Below are 24,231 nucleotides of genomic sequence, written 5' to 3'. Positions count from 1 at the left end.
CAGACCTGCAAAAGCAACAAGAGGCTAAGGTCAGCAACCACACAGCCAATTGGACAAACCAGAGCCGAGCTTCTTCCACTTTGTTGTTGTCTACCTGAACCCCCCAGGAAACCTCTTTATCACCCGGCCATGCGCACATCGTAAACACCACCATTGGCTTTGTTGATCTTTTGGTTTTTTTGGGTTCCCCAATTTCCGTCTACCTCCCGTGCCACATCATCTACCATTATCGTTTTTATTTTCGGTGGTATTTTTTTTTGCTATACCATATTTGCGCTGCGGTGGCAGAGCTACCTGCACGCACGCCTGCCCCAGACAGCACTCGTGGGATTAGTTTGCGAATCTGATTTCCTGAGATTGGATCGCTTTCGCGGCGGTCACTTTGGGCGCTTCGTCAGGGAGCCCTTTCCGCCACTTTTCATTTTTCTTTTCCACCTCTCGCGCGCGGCAGAGCATGCTTAAGCCATCAACACTCAGTACTACTACCACCTAATCTACCAGACTTCTGAGACTGTAGGATGGCCTCGGAAGAATCGGTGAGGATCTATCCAACTGATGACTGGTGTCGCTCTTAGAACGCCTTTCCGCGGGGGGCGCCTTTCCTGAGCAATATCCAATGCTAATTCCGGTCGTCTCCAGGTACAGCCATTGCGTCTGTCGAGGAATAGCGCCGCATCTCAGCCAGCGGTTGCCAGCTCTATTCCTCGCGCGTTGACCGAGATATCACCAACCGAGAAGCGACGAAACTCGCCAAGCTGGAACCAGACCACCAAGGTGAGACCTTCCTTCCCTGGACCACATTCCTACCCCTTCCCCTACTATGACTGACTTTGTCGTTTCCTCCTACCCCAGAAAATGACGCTCAGTACCGACTCTTCTCCATTCCAGTCGTCCCCACTGGATGGCGCCACTTCGCCTCGATTGTTCTGGAAGAACCGCAACATGAACTCGGAGAATAACTCGCTCTACGGAGGCCGCGCCGGCTCACCATCTCCTACACGACGCTCTTCCATAGAGCGTCTGCAAAAGGCTTCTCGCGTCAAAAATAGCAACATCCTCGCTCTAGAGCAGAAGCAGGAATACGATCCCACCAGACTTCCCCAGGTAGAGCGACCCCTAGCTAAAGTCCAAGGCAACGCGTATGGCGGAACTGGGGCTGCCGGCCTGAGAAGCCCCGAGGCCAAAATCATGGGCCACCAGAGGACTGGGAGCAAATCTAGCATTCCGCTATACAGCCCGACAAAGGCCCCAGCCCCAGCCACTAGCACAAGCATCACAACTTCTCCTCCAGTTTTCAATCCACCACAGACTCCGAGCAAAGAGTCGGCATCACCTATGAAATCATCACTATCCACGAGCCGTTTTAAGAGCAGCTATGATCAGGATTCGGCGGCAGACAGTTCACAGGACGAGCGTCAATTGGCCAATGGCCGATACCTCGCACGTCATGCGAAGAGCGTCACCTTCGATGCCGCTCCTCCACAAGTCAACGAGTATGAGATGGCCACGCCTGACTTGTCTTCCATTGGAAGCAATTCGCGAGAGGGGAGCTTTGAGTCGGAGGAAGACGATGAGGACTACGGAGAACACTATGGCGTGCACGAGCCTGGCGCCCATGACGACAGCTTCGATGCGTCTCTCGAGGACACAGACAAGACACCTGTTGTAGGGCCAGACGAGTGGAGGCAGGACAGTCCGGCTGTTGCGCGTAACAGTCAGCTCGAGGATCCGTTCGACGGCAGCCCCATGCCGGAGACTGTTCCCACCATGGCGTCTAACGGGCGACCTCAGACAAGCAGAGGAAACTCGGCCAGCTCCAACAACGGCGACCACCGGCCGCTTCCTCCTTTGCCTGGTGTTCCTCAGGCGGCAGGTGCTCAGCGCACTCTTCCATCGCCTCCACCTGCAGCTGCCCCGAACAAGTCAGAGCAGCAGAACATCGGCAATGGCAGAATGCCACTCGAGGAGCGCCTCAGGCTGATGATGCTCTCGGACGGTGGCAAGACTGCTGCTGAGCAGCAGAGAGAGCGTCGCATGCGACGTGCTGGTGCTCGTGACCGGGTCGGTAGTCCCACACCAGAGCGCGAGGCTCCCAGCGCTAGCATCAACGCATGCGCGAACGCCGAGGTCGATGCCAGCTTCCAGGATGAGGAGGATGATCAGGTTGGCGACATCTCAGCCCTGGAGGAGTATCAGCTACCCCCTAGGATCTCAAGGGAGTCCATTCTTCGCCGTGTTAATGGCAACAAGTCCCTTGAGCGCGAGTCCGATTATCAATTCTCCTCTCCAATCCCAAGCTCAAGCCCTGAGCGTCCGAGTCCCGAACGCCCGCTTTACAGCCCTGATCGTCCTCTTCCGCTTGATCCTGACGTCCCCATCCCAAGCACTGAGGACTCGTATATGGATGACAGCGAGTCCAGTGTGGTGATACACCGGGATGAAGAGGACGACGACCACACTGACGATTCCTTGTACGACATGCCTGATGTCTACGACCCTACCCATAGGAACTTTGATGATCGTGCCACCACTGAGGACAGGTCGGATGAAGAAGATGACGATGAGACCCAGGATGGAATTGACTCCGAGAGTCACTACTCCGATCTTCCTGTCGCAAAGGCTCAGCCTCGGGCGGCCGAAGAAGATGTCACGACAACTCCTCGAGCTACCTCGCCCGTTGAGGCTCCCCCGCAGGAAACCATGGAAGAGTCTCCCGAGCCACCCAAAGTGCCAGAAAAGCCCAGGACCATCGATTTCGGAAGTGATCTGCAAGAGTATATGCTGCCTAGGCCGGACAAACTCGACACAACAAAGATCCCACAACTCGAGTCGCCGTCCCAACATCGCCCCTCCACTCCCGACCGCCCAGTCCTCTCCAAGCCCGAATACGATGGTTCAGGCTGGGGAGATGATGATGACTTCTCTGAGCCTGGTACTCCTGAGTCAGTCATCCATCATCCTATGCCCGACGATGATTACGACCCAGAGGACGATTTGCCTCGCACTCCTCAGTCGCCTCGGGCATCTCCCGCCATTCCTGAAGAGTTTGCAACTATCAAAGCCTCTGGATCAAAGCTCAAGACTCGACCATCAGCTACGCCGTCTGACCTGGTAGCCATGCGTGAAGCAAGGCGCCAAGTCAGTCGCGAGATCCCTGATGTTCCAGTTATCCCAGACCGCCACAAGAGCGGCCTGGGTGCAGAATTTAGCATGTCTGAGAGCGAGGCTTTCCTCGAGCGTCACCCTAGCTTTAAGGAGCGAAGCCTCACACTAGACCTCGATCTTGGTCTAAGCCTTGACCAGGACTTTGACCGAGTGATAGAGTCACAAAAGGTTGCTAACCCTTCTTTTTCCAAACCAACCCTTCCAGCAAGTGCAGTGCCATCGCAGGTTCCGTCTGTACAAGCGTCAGAGGGCTCACGATGCGACGCTGCAGTACCATCCATACTGCTACAAGACACTAACATTACATCCCGTAAACAGCGCGGTTACCTCATGCGTCAGAACACCAAGGTTGTTACAGCCAGCGACAAAGATCGTGATGAGTATCGGTTTGCTCGGTCGGCTGGAAACTCACCTGTAAAGCAGGATCGTCCGCAATCGTGGACAGTCGAGCCATGGAACCCTCAAGTTAGGAAAAAGAGCGTTCGGAAACGACCCACCCCTTCATCAGGTCCTGTCCCTCCCCTTCCAGGCCAAGAGAGCAACGTGGCTGGTCTCAGCACGCTCGCCGAGGATGACCTTGCCGTCGATTTGACACCTGATGACAATGGCGAAAGAGGACGATTGTTTGTCAAAGTCATGGGTGTCAAGGATCTCGACTTACCTCTGCCAAGGAGTAAGTTTTCTGCGCTGTTTTCATATCATGAGATCATCGACTAACTGTAATAGATGAGCGGACCTGGTTCAGCCTCACGCTGGACAACGGTGTCCACTGCGTGACAACAGCTTGGTTGGAATTGGCTCGCAATGCACCCATCGGGCAAGAGTTTGAGCTCGTTGTACCAAACGACCTTGAATTCCAGCTGACGCTCAACGTAAAACTGGAAAAGCCTGCGCCGCAGAAGATTGTACAGTCACCCACTAAGCTCAGCCGGCCCAAGACTTCAACATTTAGCAGGGTGTTTGCCTCGCCGAAGAAGCGCAAGGAAATGGAGATGCGCATGCGGGAGGAGGAGGAGCGCCTGGCACGTGAACAGCAGGAAGCCAACGCCAGGATGCGGAGCCGGCAGCAACCAACTGCTTGGGACCTTCTCTCCCCGCTTGCTGCAGATGATGGCAGCTTTGCTCGCTCCTACATTTCTCTCAAGGAGCACGAGTCGAAATGTTTTGGTCGACCTTATGTCGTCGATATTGCCTGTTTCAACGAATGGGCTGTGGAAGAAGCTGGATTTGCTTCCAGCGTCAAGAGCAAGCGAGGGAACACTGGTCAGGTAGTCCGTCGCGCACCTTACAAGATTGGCAAGCTGGAGCTTCAGCTCCTTTTTGTGCCAAGGCCGAGAGGTTGCTCTGATGATGATATGCCCAAGAGTATGAACTCTTGCATTCGGGAGATGCGAGCCGCCGAGGAGCGTCTTTCCCGAAACTGGGAGGGACCCTTGAGCCAGCAGGGTGGCGATTGTCCAGTAAGTAATCTGAATGTCTCTTGTGCCAGATTGAGTGGAAAGGGAAACTTTTTGCTGACAACGACTTCAACAACATATAGTACTGGCGCCGACGCTACTTTAAGCTTGTTGGCACAAAGTTGACTGCCTATCATGAGGCGACTCGTCAGCCTCGTGCTACCATCAACTTGGCCAATGCCAAGCGCCTGATTGACGACAGGCGAGCCCTGATTGAGAAAGAAACAACGGGCAAGGGTGGCAAGCGACGCCGATCGGCGTTCGCCGAGGAAGAAGAGGGCTACATGTTCGTTGAGGAAGGTTTCCGCATCCGTTTCAATAACGGTGAAATCATCGACTTCTACGCCGACACCGCCCAAGACAAGGAGGGCTGGATGAAGGTACTATCCGAGGTCATCGGACGCGACAGCATTAGTGGCGATGACGACAACGCCAGCCTCAGGACGAAGAACAGGTGGTGCGAGCTCGTCCTCAAGCGGGAGGAGGCCATCAAGAAGAGAGCCGAGGGTAGGCGAGTTCACTCGCGCACCAAGAGCATGCACTTGTGAGACCTTATCTCCTGGTGTCTAGGGCGCATCTTTGGCTTGCTGCTAGAGGCAAGTCGGTTGCTCCCTTCATATTTCTTTTATGATTGCTGTTTTCTTGATTTTCTTTCAAAGACATTGCATGGAATAGTGGTTGTTGTTTTACTGTTCTTTTGCTCTTTGTCTCCTTTGTTTCTGCTGGAGTATATTGGCATCTGGGTATTTAATGGTAGTTGCGTTGAGGGGGAGTGAAACGGTGTTTCTTTATTGTATGGATTTTTCTGATCCGATTTTCCCGCGCTGGCTTGGTCAAGAAAAAGGCGCAAAAAGAGAACATGGCGAATGGTGTACTGCATGGACAAAGCAGGCGGGAAAGTCGGCGGCTGCTCCGAAACCGGTTCTTCGATTCATTTTGACCCCTGGAGGGCCGGCCGTTGTAGCCTGTATGAAATTGTACCAAGATAATGATCGTTTGCTTTCATACAGCAGTTGATTTTTTATTTTTGTTTTCATGTTTTTTTCTGCCGATTCTGTAGCCTGAATTGGAAATGTTTGGTACCAAACCACTTGCATCTCCCGTAGTCTATTCCTGTCGTTTGTTCCATTCAATACAGTCGTCCAGCTTAACGCCACTCCCGCCGAAGCAATCCAGGGCGCTACCAATGGTCAGGTCGACTTTACCATTGCTCAATCTCTTGACTGCCTCGAGGTCATCGAGGTTTCTGCCACCCCCGGCGTACGTCACCGGTATGGAGCACCACTCGGCCAAATTCCGAACAAGATCCTCGTCTATGCCGCCCTGAAGGCCCTCGTTATCGGCAGCGTGAATGAGAAACTCGGAACAGTATGGTTCAAGCTTCTTAATAGAGTCTGTGTTTTTGTGCATGGGTTGTTGTTAGTAAAACTTCCAAAAGTTCACTTCGATCATGACTTTCTAGTCCAAGGAGGTTTTTGAGCTTTCAAGTCGGCTTACCTTGGTTGACTTCCATGTCGGTCAATGTCTGCCACTTGTTCATGGCGACAACCCACTTTGGCTCAGGGCCCGTGTCACGTCGACGGCACGACAGGTCAATGACGAGTTTGGATTTGTCATTGCCCAGAGCCGCGAGCACGGCGTCTAACCTCGACTGGCTGAAGCGGCCTTCGGGGAAGAGGAAGGAGGTTATAATGGCCTGGTTCTCAGACAAACGACGTGCCACAGAGAGGAGTTTGTATTTTATATTAGCTTCTCATCCAAGCCATGACAATAGAACAAATAAAATAAAATACAATAGAAACGTGAATAGAGGAGGGGACACTGTTCAGACGGACCTTGTCAGCGCCATTGGCGATCCACTCGGCGGCGTTCTTGTCCGTGATGCCGCCGCCGACCTGCAGGCCGCCGGGCCAGGCGGCTAGGGACTCCTTGGCAGCTACGTCGTTGCCCGGACCGAGCATTATGACGTGGGCGCCGACGAGGTTGGCGTCGCGGTACAGGCGGGCAAAGTGGGCGGGCGGATGCGGAGAAACGAAGTTGGTCCTCAGCTCTGACGTGGTGCTGTCCAGAGTGCCACCGACGATCTGCTTGACTTGGCCTGCATGCAGGTCGATGCAGGGCCGGAAGCGTGTCATTTTTTTTTTTTGGTTTTGTTCAGGGTGTCTTCTCGATTTGTTTTTGAAATTGATCCAAGTACGGAGTATAATCACAGCCTTTGCGAGCTGGGCTTTGATAGGGTCGATATTCTGCTTAGGGTTTATGTACCTGTGCGTGATAATGACTGGGAAATTGTTGGTCTCGAGAAGAGTTTGGTTTATGGTCCTTTTTTTTCTTCTCGTGACTTACAATAAAGCAAAATGAGAGAGAATATGCTGGCAAATTTACTGTCTCTTTTTTTTTTTTTTTTTTCTCTCTATGGAAGAGTAGGTGAATTTATTTCGTCAGCAATATATGTCAAATGTCAACCTGAGCTAACCATGTTTGTGGGACCTGAACCTAACTGAAGACTTGTTCAAATAGTGAAACACAGAGAGAATCAATCGCAGGCCAAAATTATTATATACTTGTTGTTGATATACATCTTCGCACGTTATTACTTCCAAGCCAAAGAATGAAAGCTTTAGGCGGGGCATGTCTTTCATCGTTAGCGCATCACGTCACTGCCCCTCGACAAGGATGTCCGATGTGGACCCCTAGAAAGATGTCGCGCCGATAAGAATTATTTTTCTTCTGATAAGATACTCCGTACCTTTCTACACTTAGACCCCGGGGAGCTTGCTTCCTCGCCTCCACCGCCTCGTCGCATACAGAAAATCAAAAAGATAAATCGACCAGCCATGGCTCCAGTATTAGGCAAACGCAAATCTAGATCGCAAGCAATCGACAGTGCGGCTGTCGAAGACGCGCAGGAAATATTCCGTCGACACTTTGAGGCCCAATTCGCGCCCCTCGCCGGAGCATCTCCATCGCAATCAAAAACCCAGCAATGCGATGATGAGGACGATGAGGACGACGATGATGAAGAGTCTGGAACTTCTGAGCTGGGCTCGGATGGCGACGGGCCAGACGAATGGGGTGGGCTCTCGGGGGATTCGGAGGAGGATGTCAGCGAGGACGACGACATGAACGATGATCAAGGTATTTTGCTACATGCCTTCCAGATCATTACTCGCATCCTGTATGGGTATGATCTGAGTTGAAGGCTTCTACTGACACGCCCCCCACTAGAAGTCAACGTCGTGGAAGTTGTGGACTACTCGTCAAACGCGCCGAGCTTAGATCCGACACTATCAATGTCAAAAAAGGAACTCAAAGCCTACATGGTATGTGGTCATCTTTGTTCCCGCTATAACAATATTTTGATTGCTAACCTTCAACGCTGCTTCCCCACAGTCTTCCCGACCGCCATCGCTGACAACCGACGGCAGCAAACCAAAGGAACCGCCCGCGAGGACTAAAAAGAAACCAGGAAGCGACCCCGAAGACTCGGCTGACCTGCTCGCAAACGATCTCGCTCTCCAACGCCTCCTCTCCGAATCCCACCTCCTGAATCAGGCGGCCGGCAACCTCTCCTCCTCATCGATGCTGCTCTCCTCGGTATCGGCTGCCAACCCGGCAGCAGCGAAATCCTTCGCCGAGGGCCGCCTCCGCCGAAAGACGACGGACCTGCGCATGCAAAACCTCGGCGCCAAGGAGTCCAGTTTCAAGCAGAAGAGCATGCCCATCGCGATGCGCAAGGGCATCGTCAAGGCCGGAGTCGACAAGGAGGCCCGGAGGAGGCGGGAGGCCAAGGAGTGCGGCGTCATCCTAGAGACGGCCAAGAGCAGCGGCGACAGGAGGAGACCTGCGAGCAGCACCAACGGCAACAGGCGTAGCAAGGACGTCGGCCTTCCTGGTGTGGGAAGGATGCGCGGAGCCGAGCTCAGGATCAGCGCCAGGGACATACGGGACGTGGAGGGGAGGAGGTCAACGGGTGGTGAGAAGCGGAGGAAGAGGAGGAGGTAATTTTCGTCGTGCCCGACGTGGTGGAGAGTTCGTCGTGGGGACGACAGGGGCTCGTGAGATGTACTGCTATGATTGCATACATGTGGTGGTTATCATCACGCCTTCAAACATTCTATACATTTTGAATCGAGCCGGCAAACGTTCAGAGAAAAATACCAATCGCATGGCCCTGGGGTCAAAATCCTCAGGGTTGTTGGCGCGCGCACGCCAGAGCGGATTCGATAGTCGATTGGTCCTGGGCTCTGGTGGTAGGTAGTTGGGATATGTTGAGGCGATGGCACAAACCAGTCATTTCGGTTGCAAGTCTCGACAACGACCTGGTTTCTAGTTTCACCTGTAGAGTCTGGACTCTCATGTACAATCCACCTGGACGTCGAACGCAGAGACATAACCTGGGGTTGATTTGGGATGTGGGCCATCGGGTTCCCGCAACATGCTAAAGGCGTCATGTGGGGCTTCATGATATTGTACAAAGTTCAAAAGCATCAGCAGCATCGTGGTTTTGGTTTTGATCGTTCCCGAATGGCGCCAGGCAGACCGATCTTGCTGGTACCAAGGCTGGCTGAGCAACGGCCGTGTCCATCAGCATTTACACCAACGAAGACGGGGGCTTGATGCCGAGGACAGTTTCTGCGTCCAGCCACGTGAAAATACAAAATTCTTACCCCCATCGTTCGGCTTTCCATGCCGGGATATACGGCCGGCCCCTCAGCCAATATAAATAACATCAAGGACTCCCCCCTTCGGTCTGCCCAGATACAGTGCGAGTAGATATTGGGCTCATGCAGTAGACGTCCAATATCACAGTAGCGACCAGCTGAGCATACCAATAGTAGAGAATCCACGCAGGAAGCCGGGGGGGGGGGGGGGGGGGGGGGGGGAGGTGTGGGCTGCAGCATGTTGCTGACTGACTCTTTCAACTCTCCGGCAAGCTGCACTTTTTTTCTTGTTCGACGGACAGGCTGACAGCTTGTGTTGATCGTCGCTAATTTTGCATGGCTCCATCAGATAACATGGCAAGCCTGGAATGCGATATGCTGTCTCTTTGATATTCACTCCCCCCCCCCCCCCCCCTTATCACTCCGTTTGCGGTGTCAGGTACTATGGGTTCCCGATAGTGAAGAGCGTTAACCTTTTTATGCCGAGTGGGATATTGATACCTTATTCTTGTTCTCGACGGGCGTGAGAGGGAGGGTCGTTCAAAACACGCCATGTTCAATGCGCGTATTCAACGTTATGAATAATGGATGGGACCCTTATAAAGCTACAAGCGAGCCAATGCCCGGACTTTGCTCTTATGGTTCTTCGTATCCACATGCCCAATCAAGATCAAGACCCGACGTCAGTCAGTTCGTTTAAGCATGGACAAGACGGATCAGTCGGCTCCCTTGGTTCAAACGCGCGTCGGCCAGATGCCGAAGACCGGAGCCCACCGAATAGCAGGGGGCAGAGCCGGGGGGAGAAGCTCTCTGAACGAAGAAAGTACAAAGCTTGTCGAGCTGCTTTGGGTACCTGTCGCTATAGGTTGGCTTTTTTGATAATTGTCAGAAATGCAGATGGAAGGGACATCAGAGAGCAAGTGGCAATATCTAATATGATAGTGTGATGATTCTTTCTCTACATCTCTCAGTACATGTTTTATCTACTATATTTTTCTCTTGTTTTTCTGTCAAGACCATGGACAATCCAAAGCTCTTGCGGTGACCAGTTATGGCTAGCTCGAGTAGGGTAATGCAACATCATACTCTATGCTATCCTTGACTCCCGACCTTATCAGATTCAAAGATCGCTTACAACTGAGGCTCTGGGAACCACAAAACGACCCCACAGTAGAAAAAGTCTTTACAGAACCACGAGTCAAGACGACAAGCTTTTATTTATGGTACTTGTCTTTGTTGCTTGTTTCCACACAGGGAGACATTAGGTTGGCAGCGCCGTGCAGGTAGCACCTGCCCGGTTTTCTGCACTTTTTTTTCGGCCTTTTCTTTTTCCACGGCTGGTATGGGCGGCGCATATCGCGCATGCTCCCAAATGAAGATAGAAAATGGAAAGAAACCCGTGGCTTTCCAGCTGAATCCAGTATCCCCGAGCTTAACTGAACCTTCTACCTATGTACTGTATGGAGACTTTTATTCGCAGCTTTGTGATTTCCACGTCACCAAAGAAAAGGAGACAACATCATGCCATGGCTCCAGTCGCAACCTGGAGAGAAATTGTGGATCGTATTGAGAACGGGCTTTAATTGCCTTTGATCGTATAAAAACATGTGTCGCATCTAATCTCTATCCATCTTATCTGATCATTGCACCTCTCACCCAGTCTTCTTCCTTCCTCCTGGCCCAGGGCACGGTACTAGACCTGTTTTGTGGTATATACCCGCATGGTTCTTGCCCCCTTATTTTTTGTTGTTGTTGTTGTTGATACGATATAACACAACAGCCTTGGACCATGGTTTCTCAAGCTGCAGCACCAGTGGTCGAGACCGTCGACGAGAAGCACAAGGGCCAGAACGTCAGTGATGTCGTTTCAGGGGCTGATTCTACGTCCGACAAGAGTCGAGAGCCGCATCAGGTAAAGAAGGATGAAGATGATGACGACGGCGCCAGTCTTCCCAGCATGGAGGTCCTGCACGCTGCTGGTGTTGGCCTTGACGAGGACGACCCAAACCAGCCTTGCCTCACCATCAGGATGTGGGTCATTGGTATCGCTTTTTGTATAGTGGGCAGCGGAGTGAACGCACTCAACACTATGAGGATCCCTAGTGAGCTGCCCTTGATATACCTTTTTTTCTTCTTCTTTTTTCTTTTTTTGTTAAAAAAAAAAAAAAAACTCAAGCTACGCAATTCTCTTGGTTCTTCTGACTAACCGAATCCTTTACAGGCACCACCCTCTCACAGTCGGCCATCCAGTTCCTGGCCTACCCAATCGGCAAAGCCTGGGAGTATGCTCTTCCCGACTGGGGCGTCACCGTCTTTGGCTCGCGCATCTCGTTGAACCCGGGCCCGTTCAACGCCAAGGTCAGTAGAGCTTGAACCAAAACCAAGTGGCGAGAAAACATATCTGACAAAGTACCTTTGTATGTCTGTAGGAGAACATCCTGATTTACATACTCGCCAACCTGAGTTTCCTCAGTCGTCTTAGTGTCGATGTCCTCATCGAGCAAAGAATCTTTTACGGACTCGAGGCTGGTTGGGGCTTCGAGCTCCTCATGACGGCATCGACCCTAATCTTGGGCTTTGCTCTCTCTGGCATCTTTAGGAAGTTGGTTGTTGAGCCTCCGAGCTTGATGTGGCCTGGTGTCTTGGGTAACACGGCGCTAAACCATACGTTACACTCGAAGGACAAGATGATCTCGGAAAGGTATGTATCGTGTTGAGGAGAACCCACCCATACTCTGTCGCGATATGGAAACCCTAGACTAACAAGATAAGCAGCCGGTGGAAGATGTCCAGATACACCTTCTTCATGATTGCATTCTGTGCCTCCTTTGCCTGGGTAAGCAGATGGATTTCTTTATATTGGTGACCAGTTCTTATACATATGCCTGCTAACTAGGTACGACACTAATCAATTCACGCAGTACTGGCTCCCCGACTTCCTCTTCCCTGCCCTCTCATACTTTACCTTCATTTGCTGGGCAGCTCCCAACAACGTCGTTGTCAACCAGGTCTTTGGCATGAAGAGCGGCATGGGCCTGATGCCCATCACGTTCGACTGGGCACAGATCGCATACATCAACAACCCCCTGCTCGTTCCGCCGTGGGCCATCATCAACGTCTTTGCCTCGCTCGTGATCTGGGTCTGGATCCTGGCCCCGATCCTCTACTACACCAACACGTGGAACCTGGCCTACCTGCCCTTCCAGGACAACTCCGTCTTTGACAACATGGGCAAGTCGTACAACGTCACCCGGGTCATCGACAAGCAGGCCGGCTTCACCTTCAACGCCACAAAGTACGAGCAATACTCGCAGATCTACATGCCCGCCACCTACGCCATCAACACGTTTGGGCTGTGCTTCGCCACCATCACCTCACTGTTCGTCTGGATCGCCCTCGAGAAGCGCGACAACGTCTGGTCGGCCATCAACTCGTCGTGGCTCGCCCGTCGCTTCATGCCGTCAAAGTACCAGCCGCCACAGCCGAGCCCGCAGCCCCAGTACCGCGTCGCACCGACCTGGTGGTACGTCGCCGCCGGCGTGGTCGCCCTGGTCTTTGGCATCCTCTCGTGCGAGCTCTATCCGGTGCAGCTGAGGTGGTACGGAGTCATCTTCTCCTTTGTCATCTCCTTCATCTTCTTCCTGCCGCTCGCCTGGGTCTACGCCACCACCAACATCAAGATCCAGATCGAGATCATCTGCAGGGTCATTGCCGGCTACGCCTACGAAGGCAAGGTGCTCGCCAACATCTGGTTCTTCAACCTGGGCTACATCTCGGGCATCAAGGGCCTCGCCTTTGCCCAGGACCTCAAGCTGGGCCTGTACTGCAACGTGCCGCCCATCAAGCTCTTCATCGTCCAGGTCGTGGGCATCGTCTTTGCCACGCTCTCCCAGGTCGGCGTGCTCAACTGGGCCCTCGGAAGCATCCCGGGCATCTGCACCCCCAAGGCCGAGAACGGCTTCACCTGCCCCTTTAGCCGGACGCACTTTAACACGTCCATGATCTGGGGCGCCGTCGGCCCCCGCCGCTTCTTCGGTCCCGGAGCTCTGTACACCCCGCTGCTGTGGTTCCTGCTCGTGGGCGCCGCGCTTCCCGTCCTCGTCTGGGCCCTGCGCCACCCGCGCGCCCTGGGGAGGTACAAGGCCGCGCGCTGGCTCAAGCACGTCCACGTCCCCGTCTTCCTCGGCGGCCTCAACTACATTCCTCCCGCCACGGGTGCCAACTACTCCAGCTGGGCCGTCGTGGGCCTGACCTTTGGCATATTGATGCGCCGCAGGGCCTCCGAGTGGTGGAGCCGCTACAACTTTGTGCTGGCCGCCGCCCTGGACTGCTCCGTCGCCATCGCCGGAGTCGTCATCTTCTTTGCCATCTTCTACACGGGCGTTGGCACGAAATTCTCATGGTGGGGAACGGATGTGTACCAGGTAAGCAATAAATGTCCCCTTGGTAAAGGTGGCAAAATCATGTCTTCGCCACTCCCTTTGCAAATCTTTTCTATGAAACCCGCTGTTTTGTTTTGTTTGCTAACGTTTTGTTTCACTGCGTATAGAACACTTGTGACTGGACCGGATGCTCTTATTTGAATCTGCCAAAGGGCCAGAAGTTTGGGCCTTGATTACTCTAATGTAATTGTTTACAAAAACGTCAAGTACAGTTTCATTAGCAACAGGAGCCACATCCAATAACAGAAAGCTGTTGATCTCATGCTATTTCTTGCCTACCATATACCGTTTATCTCTCATCTTGTTCTCGTTCTTGTTATTGGCATTGTCTCTGCGGCACGAGGCATACTCCCCTTCATCATACTATATTGGTAATCCTTATCAACCATACGGATACTTCATTTCCCCCCCAAGAAGAAACTTTGTCGATGACCGCAACAGAAACAGATCGTAAACGAGGACCATAAACAGATCTAACACCACCCCATCACCACTCCTCGGTGTGTATAGTGATCCGGGTGCCATTTTCACCATGCTTTCCAGGTTGGCTTCCGGCAACCAAGCCGAAACCCGCGCCGGGGGTGGCGGTCAGCCACATCATAGTCGGTTGGACAGTATAGAACCAGAGACCAACGCCCACTTGCCATTTTTGTCCAGGTTGAGGGGGGGCCCTCCCTAATCCTTACATCTCATTTGTCTGTCCTACTCATCATCTTTTGTTTTTTTCTTTTAACCGGAACGACGCCCAGACTTCCATATTGCTGCAATAAACACAAATACCCGACGGGGGGTTTTGTGTTGCCTACAGAACCAGGAGCCTCAACTTTTTTTTTGACCAGTCTAGCCCTAGCACAAGGTCTAGACGCCAAAAAGAAAAACAAACCAGGACAGGCCAAATAACGGTTTATCTGGGCAAAAATTTCCACAAAACAAGACAATTCTCAGGGTTGGGCTGGCCTTTCAACAATCGGATGGGAGGGGGTTGAGGGGGAGGAGGGCTACTACGTGGCGTAGGGTGCAAAGACTGGAAAGCAAACACGCTGAAAGGACTTCAAAGGCATCGCCTTGTGTAATCTATCCCCTACGTGGACCTTGTTCTTTTACCTGGTAAGGCCGGAAGAATACCTCCAGAACGTACACGGTGTGGGAAGTATGCTGTTGGGTAATTTAGGGGGGAGGTAAGGGGGAACCTTTCACCAGAGCACGTTACGACACTATGGTTCACATTATTCTTTTTTTTTTCTCCCATTGCGTCTGGGGGGTTGTGTGTCTGTCTTCCTCCCTACATTAAAATCAGGCCGTCGTCTCCTATACGATGTACTCATCATTCACAGCCAAGCACAATGCGATGGGCAAGTCAGGTCGAGCAGCCAGGCAGTGACGAGAGCATACTCATCCTTCCCCCCTTCATGGCGCCGTGGCTGCCATCGGATAAGTAGCCACGTAGTAATATTTCTGGTTCTCTCAGAGGCAGAGATTACCCACACGTAATTATAACGTCGGTATGCAGAGTCATGATCGGTGGCGGGTCAGGACGATTTTCTCTTGTTCGTCTTGTTCGCCTTGTTCCTCTTCTTTTTTTATTTCTTGGTCGTAAAAATCTACAAAGTACATACCCTGCACAGTAGAAAACTTGGGCGGATGACGGATGGGCCCAACATCCATGCACGGGGATCGGCAGAGTCTGGAATCTTTTTAACCGTTCCATTCTTTGGGGGAGCCTTGCCTTTCCTTGCCTTGTCTTGATTCTCTTTGCAGAGCCCACTTTTGAGCCACCAAGGGCATGCCAAGGGCACACACATTACGTTGATAGTAAGGGCAGAAAATAAAAAAAATACTGCATGAGCGGATAAAAAAAAAAAAGCACCTCACCCGCTGATTGTGCTTCTGGAAGAAGACGTAACACAGCGGCTCGTGTTTCACGTTCCTGAATAAGTGGAAGGAATGACAGGGGTGGGTGGGTATTGTTTGGGGGAAAAAGAGAGAGAAGAGAGACAAGAGAAAAAGAGGGAAAAAGATAACACAAAGGGCCGATCGCCGGCGCTTGTTTCGGGTTCCTGCACGCCCCCCTACTCGCCCCACAATCTTGAGCCGGGTGTGACGGATTGCTTCAGGTTTTTTTTTTTTTTTTTTTTTTAAAAAAAAATCATTTTATTTTCGCGGGCGGTGGAGCGGAATGCGAGCAACTGCGCAGTTTTTGGTGCGTTGGGTGTTACGCTGTCAGCACGGAATTCTCTCTCTCTATGTTTTTTTTTTATTAATGCTGCATTCCTAGTGTGCCTTCTCAGCCCCACAAATGTCTATCTTTTTACTCTCTTTTTTTCTGGCCCGCCATGTTTGGTGTTTTGCTTTGTTCGACTCGAACCCCCCCCCCCCCCCCCGCGGCTCTCAATACCGAGTGACCGACAGACAAAAATGGCTGACTACCCGTCCTTTGCAATGGAACCAACCTGCCCACTGGCCCGGGCGAATTGCACCGACAGAATGGACCCCCACTTACACACAAACCCAGACCACCTATTCATCTATCCGGCGCGTGGTCTGGACTCCCACAGACAAATAAATACCACTATGAAGAGCTCGGGTCAGCCGGCGAGGCCGAGATAGCTCTTCTCCCTTCCTTCTCCAGGATGGGAGCCTGTCATAAAAAGTGCCGAGTGGGAGAGGGGAGGGATGATTAACGGGGATTAACAAGTCGGGCTTTTCACCGAGGCATCAACTCGGAAGTTTCGGGGTATTTCTGTTTCTCCAAACTAACACTACCAACAACCGTAGCAAGCGTGGGTACAAAGAACGTAAAAAAAAAGTGAGTTTATCGGTACTGTGTAAAAGAAATTACTGAGTGACATAAACATTGCTTATCCACCGATTTCGTAGTGATTGCCTATGTGAAGACCCGCCATGAACAGGTAGAGATCAGAGATCAATTAATGGATGCAAGATCCCAGGGTCATGTGTCCGCCCCAGTCCAACCAAGACTTTTCCAGCTTGCTTCCAAAGTTCCAAACCTGCTCGCAGATAGTGGGCGCAAGGAGGGTCGGTCTTGGTTGGGGGCTGGGTGGTGTCGTGTCGCATGCCCTTTTTTTTTCTCCAGCATATCGCCGATCGGCCTTCACGTTGCTGCATGCAAGATTCAGGTACACCAATGGCAAAGAGTCGCCAATTACCATTTCGCACGATTGCCCAAGTATGGCAATGAGATGCGCTCATGTGCGTACTGGTACTGTGGTAATGAAAACGGGGGTGTGTGATGGGTGGTGGTGGTGGTGTTGGTGGATAGCCTCACAGACCTCCCTTCCGTTATGATCACTGGGAATAGCTACGGTTCAACGATTGTCAGTTCGACCGCCATCCCGTCTCCCAATGTATTTCCTATCATCTCAGATGGGCTGAAGATTGGCTTTGCCAAGACTGAAAAGGGTAGCCTTCTGTTTTTTCTGATTTTTTATTATTAAATGCTGTTGATTTTAATTCTCCGTGGCAGACAGCCAACCCTTTTTTATCCTTTGCTGTCAATGTTTCATGAATCTCGAAACAGACGGCCAGCAGAGGAACAGTTCGCCGGTTAGCACTCCCACTCCAAGTTTCAAGTTTTTTTTTGGCAGAAAAAAAAAAAAGGTTGCAAAGCACGCGCACACCAAATACGAAGGACATAACTTTACATACTTTTCAGTCTGCCTGTTACTACATACATACCTTACACCTTACACTCCCCCTCTTTCCCACCCCCAATACTACGGACGAATGGTCACGAGGAGTCAGACCATGAAGATTTTTTGTTCCTTTCCTTTTTCTTCCCTTCAGCATTTCTCCTCCACCTGCCTAGTCCGGCGAACACGGTCGCCTTACGCGCGCATGCTAGGAAGACTTGTTCAGTTCAGACGAGATGAAAGCCTCTTCCTATCAAGGTTCAATCAAAAGAAACTGGCAATCTTCCTTTCGGGGCAGAATCTGCATTGGAACTAGTTCTAGCATATGCACAACTCTGTTTTTTTTCTTTTTTTTCCTTTTCTCTCTAGCTTTATTACCCTCAAACTCTTGCAACTCTGTTAGTCTTGTCGTCTGTCACGTTCACCTTAGTTTACTAGAACTAGTCTAGTTGAGTGCCCTGACGTGCATACTCTTTTTCTTGACGGTGCAAGCCCCCCGAGCGCCACGCGCTTGTCGTTCGGGCCGCCAATGCGAGGTAAACGAGGCATGTCGAAGCGGGAAGGTCAACCAAATAAAACCAAAAAAAAAGTCCACTACAGAGTTTACACCAGACCTGCAAGCCGCCGGCAGCGCAAGGCTCTTTTTTCTGCATGGTCCCCCCCCCTCGGTTCTTCCCCTTCACTTGATCAATGGCTGGGCGCCCACAACGGGCGCCAAACAACGTTGAGGAAAAGCCCCTGATTGAACATCGTTGGGTGGACTAGAACCAACCACAGTGGGCTAGCTTCCAGCACAGCGACGACTTTTCTACCCTTTTTTTTTTTTTTTTTTTAACCGCTCAGGATGTAAGCCAAAATAGTCACTCCGTCACCATGTGCACCTGTCGTCAATCCGAAGACATGGTCAACATCAAACATCAAACAAAACATGCGCGTAATCTGGCCTCTTCACTGGGTGCCGTGATATTCCTCCTGGCCAGCGGGTGGGACACTCACCCCACTGATGCCCAGCCACCATCTTTCAAGCGAAGTGTCTACTGCTGCTTGGCTGCGTGGTTTCTGGTTTCTACGGGGTATTGGAAGAGGGGGCCATAGAAACAAAACCGGCCGTATCGGATTCCAACTCTCTTTTTTGCTTGCCTGCTTGCCCCACGGAATCTGAGTTCTAATCTAGATCTCACCCTGCCGCCCTGCACCAGGAGCCGCCCGGGTCTTGCGAGTGGTCGTCACACGCTGTCGTCAACTTCCTCCTTGCGCCATGTGTGGTTCGGCATCACTCAAGTGGATAAGGCCGCAACTTAGGCCACCCCGTCCTCCAAATCATATTTTTCGTTTGCGTTTTGATCGCATCCTGACTAGACTAGGCAAAAATGTGACAGAGAGCATGTCGGTTAGGATAGGCTGCGAAGGACGAAGAAAATGGGAGGAGGCGGGTATGCATCATGCGGCCATCCAGACAGGCCCACGTCCAGGACAAAAAAAAAACCCTAAGCTGTACCTGGCTCCAGAAGGAAGGGTAAACCCCATTAATAGAAACTCATGCACATGCCCTGATAAAAAAGAAAGATATGTGTGGGTGGGCAGTAAGATAGACCATTCATCCACTAGGCCCCAAGTCAGCGACGGGACAAGCTGACGACTTGACCTGATGATGATTTCCACGAAAAGCTCAACCAATTGGTCCCAGTTCCCATGCTGACATGGGTGGGCTTGACGGGATAACGAGGGGTAAACGGGAGCCTCCAGCGCATGTATAGCTCTTCGGGCGTCTGATTGGGCGGGACGACGTTAAGCTTAGCCTGATTTTTCCATGGGTGCGGGCTGCTGGCTGCTTGCTTGTTCGCGAAGAGGGTGTGGGCTTGCAACGCACCTAAATGTGAAACACCACGGCAAAATGTGGCCATTGCTTTTTTTGTGCGTCCAGAGACAAGAGGCAGAGCCCGGTTGCAAGGGTCGGCCAGCAACAGACAGATGATCCGAAGAACCTTATAAAAATAAACAGAAAATAAACACCACAAGGCAGGAATTATGGTAAAACCGGTTCGGATTTTAGTATGATATAACAAGAATAAAGCGGGTTTGTGGGGGCATTGAAGGGAGTTTATTCTTTTATTCTTTTTATTTTTTTTTGTTCACCCCCCCCCCCCCCCCTCACGGTCGACATTAGAAACTGAACAAAACCTTCGAGTTAGGAATAGAAGCTTTTCAGTTTTGCTCTGTAGGAGGACCGACCCCTTACGCGGATCGATCTTCATGTGTATTCGCGCATAGCACGCGCCCCGAATGATTGACAAGCACCAATGACCTTTGGCAAGAGACTTGGGCCACGCATGACAAGCGCTACCGCTTAATGATGAAGCCGAGCGCATCGCATACTGGTCAGAGTGGAGAAGCGGAGACGACGAGTAACGTTGAGCTCCCAATTTTGGGAAACTTTTTCATTGTCATGTTGCACACCGCCTGGCGCCATCGAGGAAAAGCCCGACTGGCAGTAAATTAAACGACATCCATTACGAGGGGAAATTACGCCAGGGGCTCTGCAGCTTACCACGTTGATAGGTAGCAAATGGTTCGGTGTCGGGTGGTGTTGTCGGCGGGCTGGCCGCCACAGGTTTACTACGTATACGGTACGACATATGATTGCTACTACTACCTCGGGTACCTGACATCTAGGATGGGCCGGAGCTCCCGAAAAGAAACGGGAAACGCACAAAAGACAAGGTCGGCGAGGCGGATGAATGACCAAACCGAACTGTTTTCTAAAGCCTCGTGGGTGGGTGCTCGGACTTTTTTCTTCTCTTTCTTTTTTTCTTTGGCCTGGCCCAGTTCTCAACCATTTCCCAATGCCACGTGTGGTCCGTGCCTGTGGGTTCTGCGTGGTAAGGCGGACGGCCGCGGGCGACGCAGAGGCCATCAACAAGCGAACCTCCAGCTGGCAGGGGTAGCGGGTCGATCAGACAAGATAGAAGGGCAAAAGCTGAGGGAAGACAAAAGGTAAAAAGGATTATGTGCCCAAAAAGGGAAATATTGTCGCTAGAGTCAATTCAGAACTGCCTAATATTAGGTGGTAGGAAGTTGGTTGGTCATTACTCGTCACCAAAGGACCCCAAATGCTCACTGCCGGCTACTAAAAGACGTGGAGCCCTTGTGGGTGATGGGAGCCCTGGGACGATCAAACAAGAGGAACAGAAAAGGCCACAATCCATCACGATACCATCGACCATACCTCCTCCACTTGTGGTGATCATAATGGAGGCAGGGACTTACTTCGTACAATCGCAATGCAATGTCAATGTCAGTCGACCGGCGGGAGTTTTTCTCCCATTCACGCTCGCTTGACTAGGTACGGTAGTTGTCTGTTTATGGCCGATTAGAAGCGTGGATCCCCTCCCACAGGCCCTGCCAACAAGACAAGGACGTTTCTGCAGGTACGGGTCTGTTGTCCACTTCGGGCAACAAGGTTGCAATCTGTCGTATTATGATCATTTCACCACAGCGTACACCGTGGGGAGCTCGATGTGGAAGTTTTCTTCACCATGATCCGTGCGGATAGACGCCTTGTCTTGTCTTGTTTGCATTGAGCCCAGCTGCCCGTTCATATGTAGGTGTTAATGTATGTTAACTACGGACAAACAATATCCAAGCCTCGCCCGCCCGTGTGCGGAGCAAATTAGGACGGATAAAAAAACGGCTTGTGGCTTCGAGACATTGAGCCCGAGCCGCGAATGGACAACTGACAAAAGCCTGCCTGCCGTAAATGACCCGTGTACCTGCTTCGGGGAAACAGATAGCCGGCCTCGATTCTTCAATACGGTCTGTCTGGCGAGAAGTGGATTGGAATATCCCACCGGGCCATTCTGCATGGAAAAGGAGAGAACCAACTCCGTGGCACTTAGGTGTATGTCATGTTACCAGCGACGGAAGATGCAGGTCAAATTCAACCTTCCTTGACTCTTTCTTGGCCTGCCATGGTGCAAGGGTAGGTACAGTACTGTACCTGCGTACTGGAAAAGCAAGGCAGACAAGGCAGGTAATTACAGAACAGGTTGCGTGCATGGCGTGGTGCAGCTCGATCCACATAACCACCAAACACAGACAAGCAGAAAAAAAATAGAAATAAAAATCCAGCCATGATATCCATGTTTTCTCATTGTACCGTAGGGACATCACCAATCCATCAGTCAGCTGGACTGCGTAGAAAATAATGAGATGACTAGTGGCAGTGAACTTGCCACGACAAATCGTTTGGAGCTGAACAAGGCAGGCTCGCTTTTGCCCAATACAATTCCCGGCTCGATGTCCGACTCTGTCCTTTCATACTTTCCGCCCGGACAAGGTAGATACCTTGATGCTATTTGGGTAACCCTAGCCGGGGAGCGATTGGCGAAAAAAAAGACGAAATGTGGTGGGCATCTTGGGCAAGTGGCCTCCAAGTCAAGCAAGCATGGGAGGGGCAAACAGCTTTGTGGTCGTGGTGGTGGGGGGATGGGTAACCAAGCTATTTCTGAGGCATTGCGCCAGGCGTGTTTCAGATTAACAGGGTCCTCCAGTCCCGCCCAACATTGATTGCTGAGGGTTGTTTGGATGGGCACGCAGGCACGGTATGCTGGATCAAGGTTGGCTTTGCTGCCAGGTCGAAGGAGGAACCTTGCGCGTTAACGGACGGTACTATCATACCTGCAAGTGCGCATTTACGTGATAAATCGCTTTTTTTTGAGCCGGCAAACCTCCGGCCCCCAATCCGGTGGCCAATGCTTGCTATATTTACTTTTAGCACCTAAAGTGTTAATGCTCCTCAAATTTGACCACGCGCTATGCGAAATGTTATGGAAATCACCCCCAACGTCAGGGTTCAGCGACTGACGACAAGAGCAAACAAGGTTCGAATAATGTAATGCGAGATTGAGTATCACGTCCCGTGGTATCTTCAAAGTCACCTGACGGATTGCGCACACCCAAAAGCGCATCTACCCATGCAATTGACAGTGGATACGTATGGGGATGCGTAATATTGCGACCGAATGAATAATAAAACAAAAATGGATATAGCACAGTAAAGTCGGACAAACAAGTCGCATCCTTCGCCGCTAAGAGTGACGGTTCGAATCAAACCACCACGGCAATCACTTGCGCAAATTAGCAGGCCCCTCTCGACTGCAAGGGGAGCCGCATGCCGAGAAGTTGGAGCACAGGGCGAACACGCCTTTGCTGCCTACGGAGTACTGTACGTGTGCATGCTGGCTCGATGAATTACGTAGCTGGCACTTGTACTCTGGTTTAGCTTCCACACATCGCATCGCATACCTAGCTTGAAAAAGCACCCTCGAGGGTACCTTTTCATAGAATCAAGGCACTGTGGGAACCGACTGAGGTTTGTCGACATTTTGCTTTAAAAAAACAAGAGTACTACGTGGTACGAGAATATAGAAAACAAAATCAGACAGAATCCTAGGGATCGAATAGATGGAAGCCCTGTCATCCTGCCTACCTCGCCGCTGCTGCTGCTTTGACCTCTTTTTCCGCTGCTAGTTCCGCTGCAATTGCCAGGGGTAGCCTAGTGACATTGAAAAGCTCGCAGACACGGTTCATCCATTCGCCAACGCTGCCGTCATGTTCCCCATTGCATCTTCGATTGCGATTCAAGCCCTTCGTTCAAAGATTGCAAAGTAACCGCATCTTTTTACACCCACTTCGACAGGCGCATAATCGGCGTCTCGGAGCTAGCTCACTTTTCAGTGAAGGGGACTTTGTAATTGACTAGCGAGAATCGAGAGAACGGAGGGAACCAAGATAAAAAAAAAAAAAACTAATAAGCAAAGTAAACTTCATTCTCCAACCCAATCTGATATCAAATCCCATAACCCCTTTCCTTGCACGCGCCGTTCTAAACAATGGAATGGTACTACCGCCTGCCAAAAGGACGTTGTTTGGCTGTGCCAGCCTCCATATTTGTCTTGTGTAGCGCTCGCCTGTCTGCACCTAATGAGAAACGCGAACCGACTGGCTGAGGATCATCCTCCAGGCTGGGCAGCTTGTCGCAGATTCTCCAAACGGCACATACCGCACCCGCCGCGGGTCTTGCTCTGTAGCAGCAGCCACCACACCACATTGTTTCTTAACGGTGCAATCGATTGGAAACCCTTGAATTCTGCCGTCGAACGCTCTTACTAAGAAAGAAACAATATTGTTTGTATCTTGTTGGGGCTGTCAGCCACGAATACTGCCCATGGTCCCTTTTCAAAAAGGAAAAAGGTTGTACTAAAGCGCCAAAAGGAATTTCATCATAGTGGACATTAAAAAGCCGGCTGTTTTGATGATCGCTCGCCGCCCCGATCGCGTACTACGTAGTTGGATAAAAATTATTAGACAGGAAAGCAAAAAAAAAAAAAAAAAAAGATCAGCGCGATGCAGTGTCCAGACTCAACCGTTTGTCTCCACGTTGTCTTGGCCTGCCCTGCCATGACCAGCCAGCACTGTACTGTTAACAGTATGCCTGCCTGTATGCAAATACTGGTACTCAGTATATGCCTGCCTTGTCACAGACCCGGGCGCTGACTTCGATCCAGCGTCGGGTTGCAATCTCATCCCTGGTTTGATTCAGGATATACGGCCCGGCTGTCAAGAGAAAACCAGACCATCTCAGCTTGCCTTGACGAGAATATAGTGTCTGGTTTCGACAACATAGGCTACGGCTCGTAAGGATGGCTATGCTTCAGGATCTGGCTGGGAATCACTACTTCACCTATAGGTGCAAAACAAGTTGCCAAGCTAGTCGGCTGTCAAGATCACATAGCATAAACACGTAGCCGCGGGTCTGTGTGGTTGCGCCGTTGATATATCACGCTTGCCTGGG

At 51.4% G+C, this 24,231-nt stretch overlaps 5 protein-coding genes across 5 annotated transcripts; 3 read left to right on the top strand and 2 right to left on the bottom strand.

The window, feature by feature from the left end:
- The first annotated feature begins 23 nt into the window (after nucleotides 1-23).
- Nucleotides 24-5,775, top strand: MGG_12956 (uncharacterized protein). Its single transcript, XM_003712454.1, has 6 exons — nucleotides 24-536; nucleotides 640-774; nucleotides 853-3,333; nucleotides 3,484-3,838; nucleotides 3,892-4,625; nucleotides 4,706-5,775. Exons 1-6 carry the CDS (start codon nucleotides 519-521, stop codon nucleotides 5,168-5,170), a joined length of 4,188 nt encoding a protein of 1,395 aa, XP_003712502.1. The 5' UTR covers nucleotides 24-518; the 3' UTR covers nucleotides 5,171-5,775.
- On the bottom strand, nucleotides 5,515-7,210 carry MGG_04998 (phosphoribosylformimino-5-aminoimidazole carboxamide ribotide isomerase HisA). The gene is made up of 5 exons (XM_003712453.1): nucleotides 7,124-7,210; nucleotides 6,969-7,035; nucleotides 6,458-6,903; nucleotides 6,120-6,318; nucleotides 5,515-6,016 (listed from the first exon to the last, which is right to left on the bottom strand). The coding sequence occupies exons 3-5, from the start codon at nucleotides 6,755-6,757 to the stop codon at nucleotides 5,730-5,732; spliced, it is 786 nt and encodes a 261-aa protein (XP_003712501.1). The 5' UTR covers nucleotides 6,758-6,903; nucleotides 6,969-7,035; nucleotides 7,124-7,210; the 3' UTR covers nucleotides 5,515-5,729.
- A 153-nt stretch (nucleotides 7,211-7,363) lies between these two features.
- Nucleotides 7,364-9,366, top strand: MGG_12957 (uncharacterized protein). The gene is made up of 3 exons (XM_003712452.1): nucleotides 7,364-7,760; nucleotides 7,851-7,945; nucleotides 8,016-9,366. The coding sequence occupies exons 1-3, from the start codon at nucleotides 7,460-7,462 to the stop codon at nucleotides 8,625-8,627; spliced, it is 1,008 nt and encodes a 335-aa protein (XP_003712500.1). The 5' UTR covers nucleotides 7,364-7,459; the 3' UTR covers nucleotides 8,628-9,366.
- Nucleotides 9,367-10,544: 1,178 nt separating this feature from the next.
- Nucleotides 10,545-14,362, top strand: MGG_04997 (OPT family small oligopeptide transporter). The gene is made up of 6 exons (XM_003712451.1): nucleotides 10,545-11,388; nucleotides 11,508-11,644; nucleotides 11,716-11,987; nucleotides 12,062-12,122; nucleotides 12,208-13,710; nucleotides 13,836-14,362. The coding sequence occupies exons 1-6, from the start codon at nucleotides 11,076-11,078 to the stop codon at nucleotides 13,899-13,901; spliced, it is 2,352 nt and encodes a 783-aa protein (XP_003712499.1). The 5' UTR covers nucleotides 10,545-11,075; the 3' UTR covers nucleotides 13,902-14,362.
- A 773-nt stretch (nucleotides 14,363-15,135) lies between these two features.
- MGG_16839 (uncharacterized protein) lies at nucleotides 15,136-15,596 on the bottom strand (the record flags this gene model as incomplete). The annotated part of the gene is made up of 2 exons (XM_003712450.1): nucleotides 15,345-15,596; nucleotides 15,136-15,183 (listed from the first exon to the last, which is right to left on the bottom strand). The coding sequence occupies exons 1-2, from the start codon at nucleotides 15,528-15,530 to the stop codon at nucleotides 15,136-15,138; spliced, it is 234 nt and encodes a 77-aa protein (XP_003712498.1). The 5' UTR covers nucleotides 15,531-15,596.
- Nucleotides 15,597-24,231: the final 8,635 nt, after the last annotated feature.

The sequence above is a fragment of the Pyricularia oryzae genome, chromosome 3 (assembly GCF_000002495.2).
Source record: "Pyricularia oryzae 70-15 chromosome 3, whole genome shotgun sequence".
Taxonomy (NCBI): Eukaryota; Fungi; Ascomycota; class Sordariomycetes; order Magnaporthales; family Pyriculariaceae; genus Pyricularia; species Pyricularia oryzae.
The sequence above is the reverse complement of the archived record's forward strand: the minus strand, read 5'-3'. Positions and strand labels throughout refer to the sequence as shown.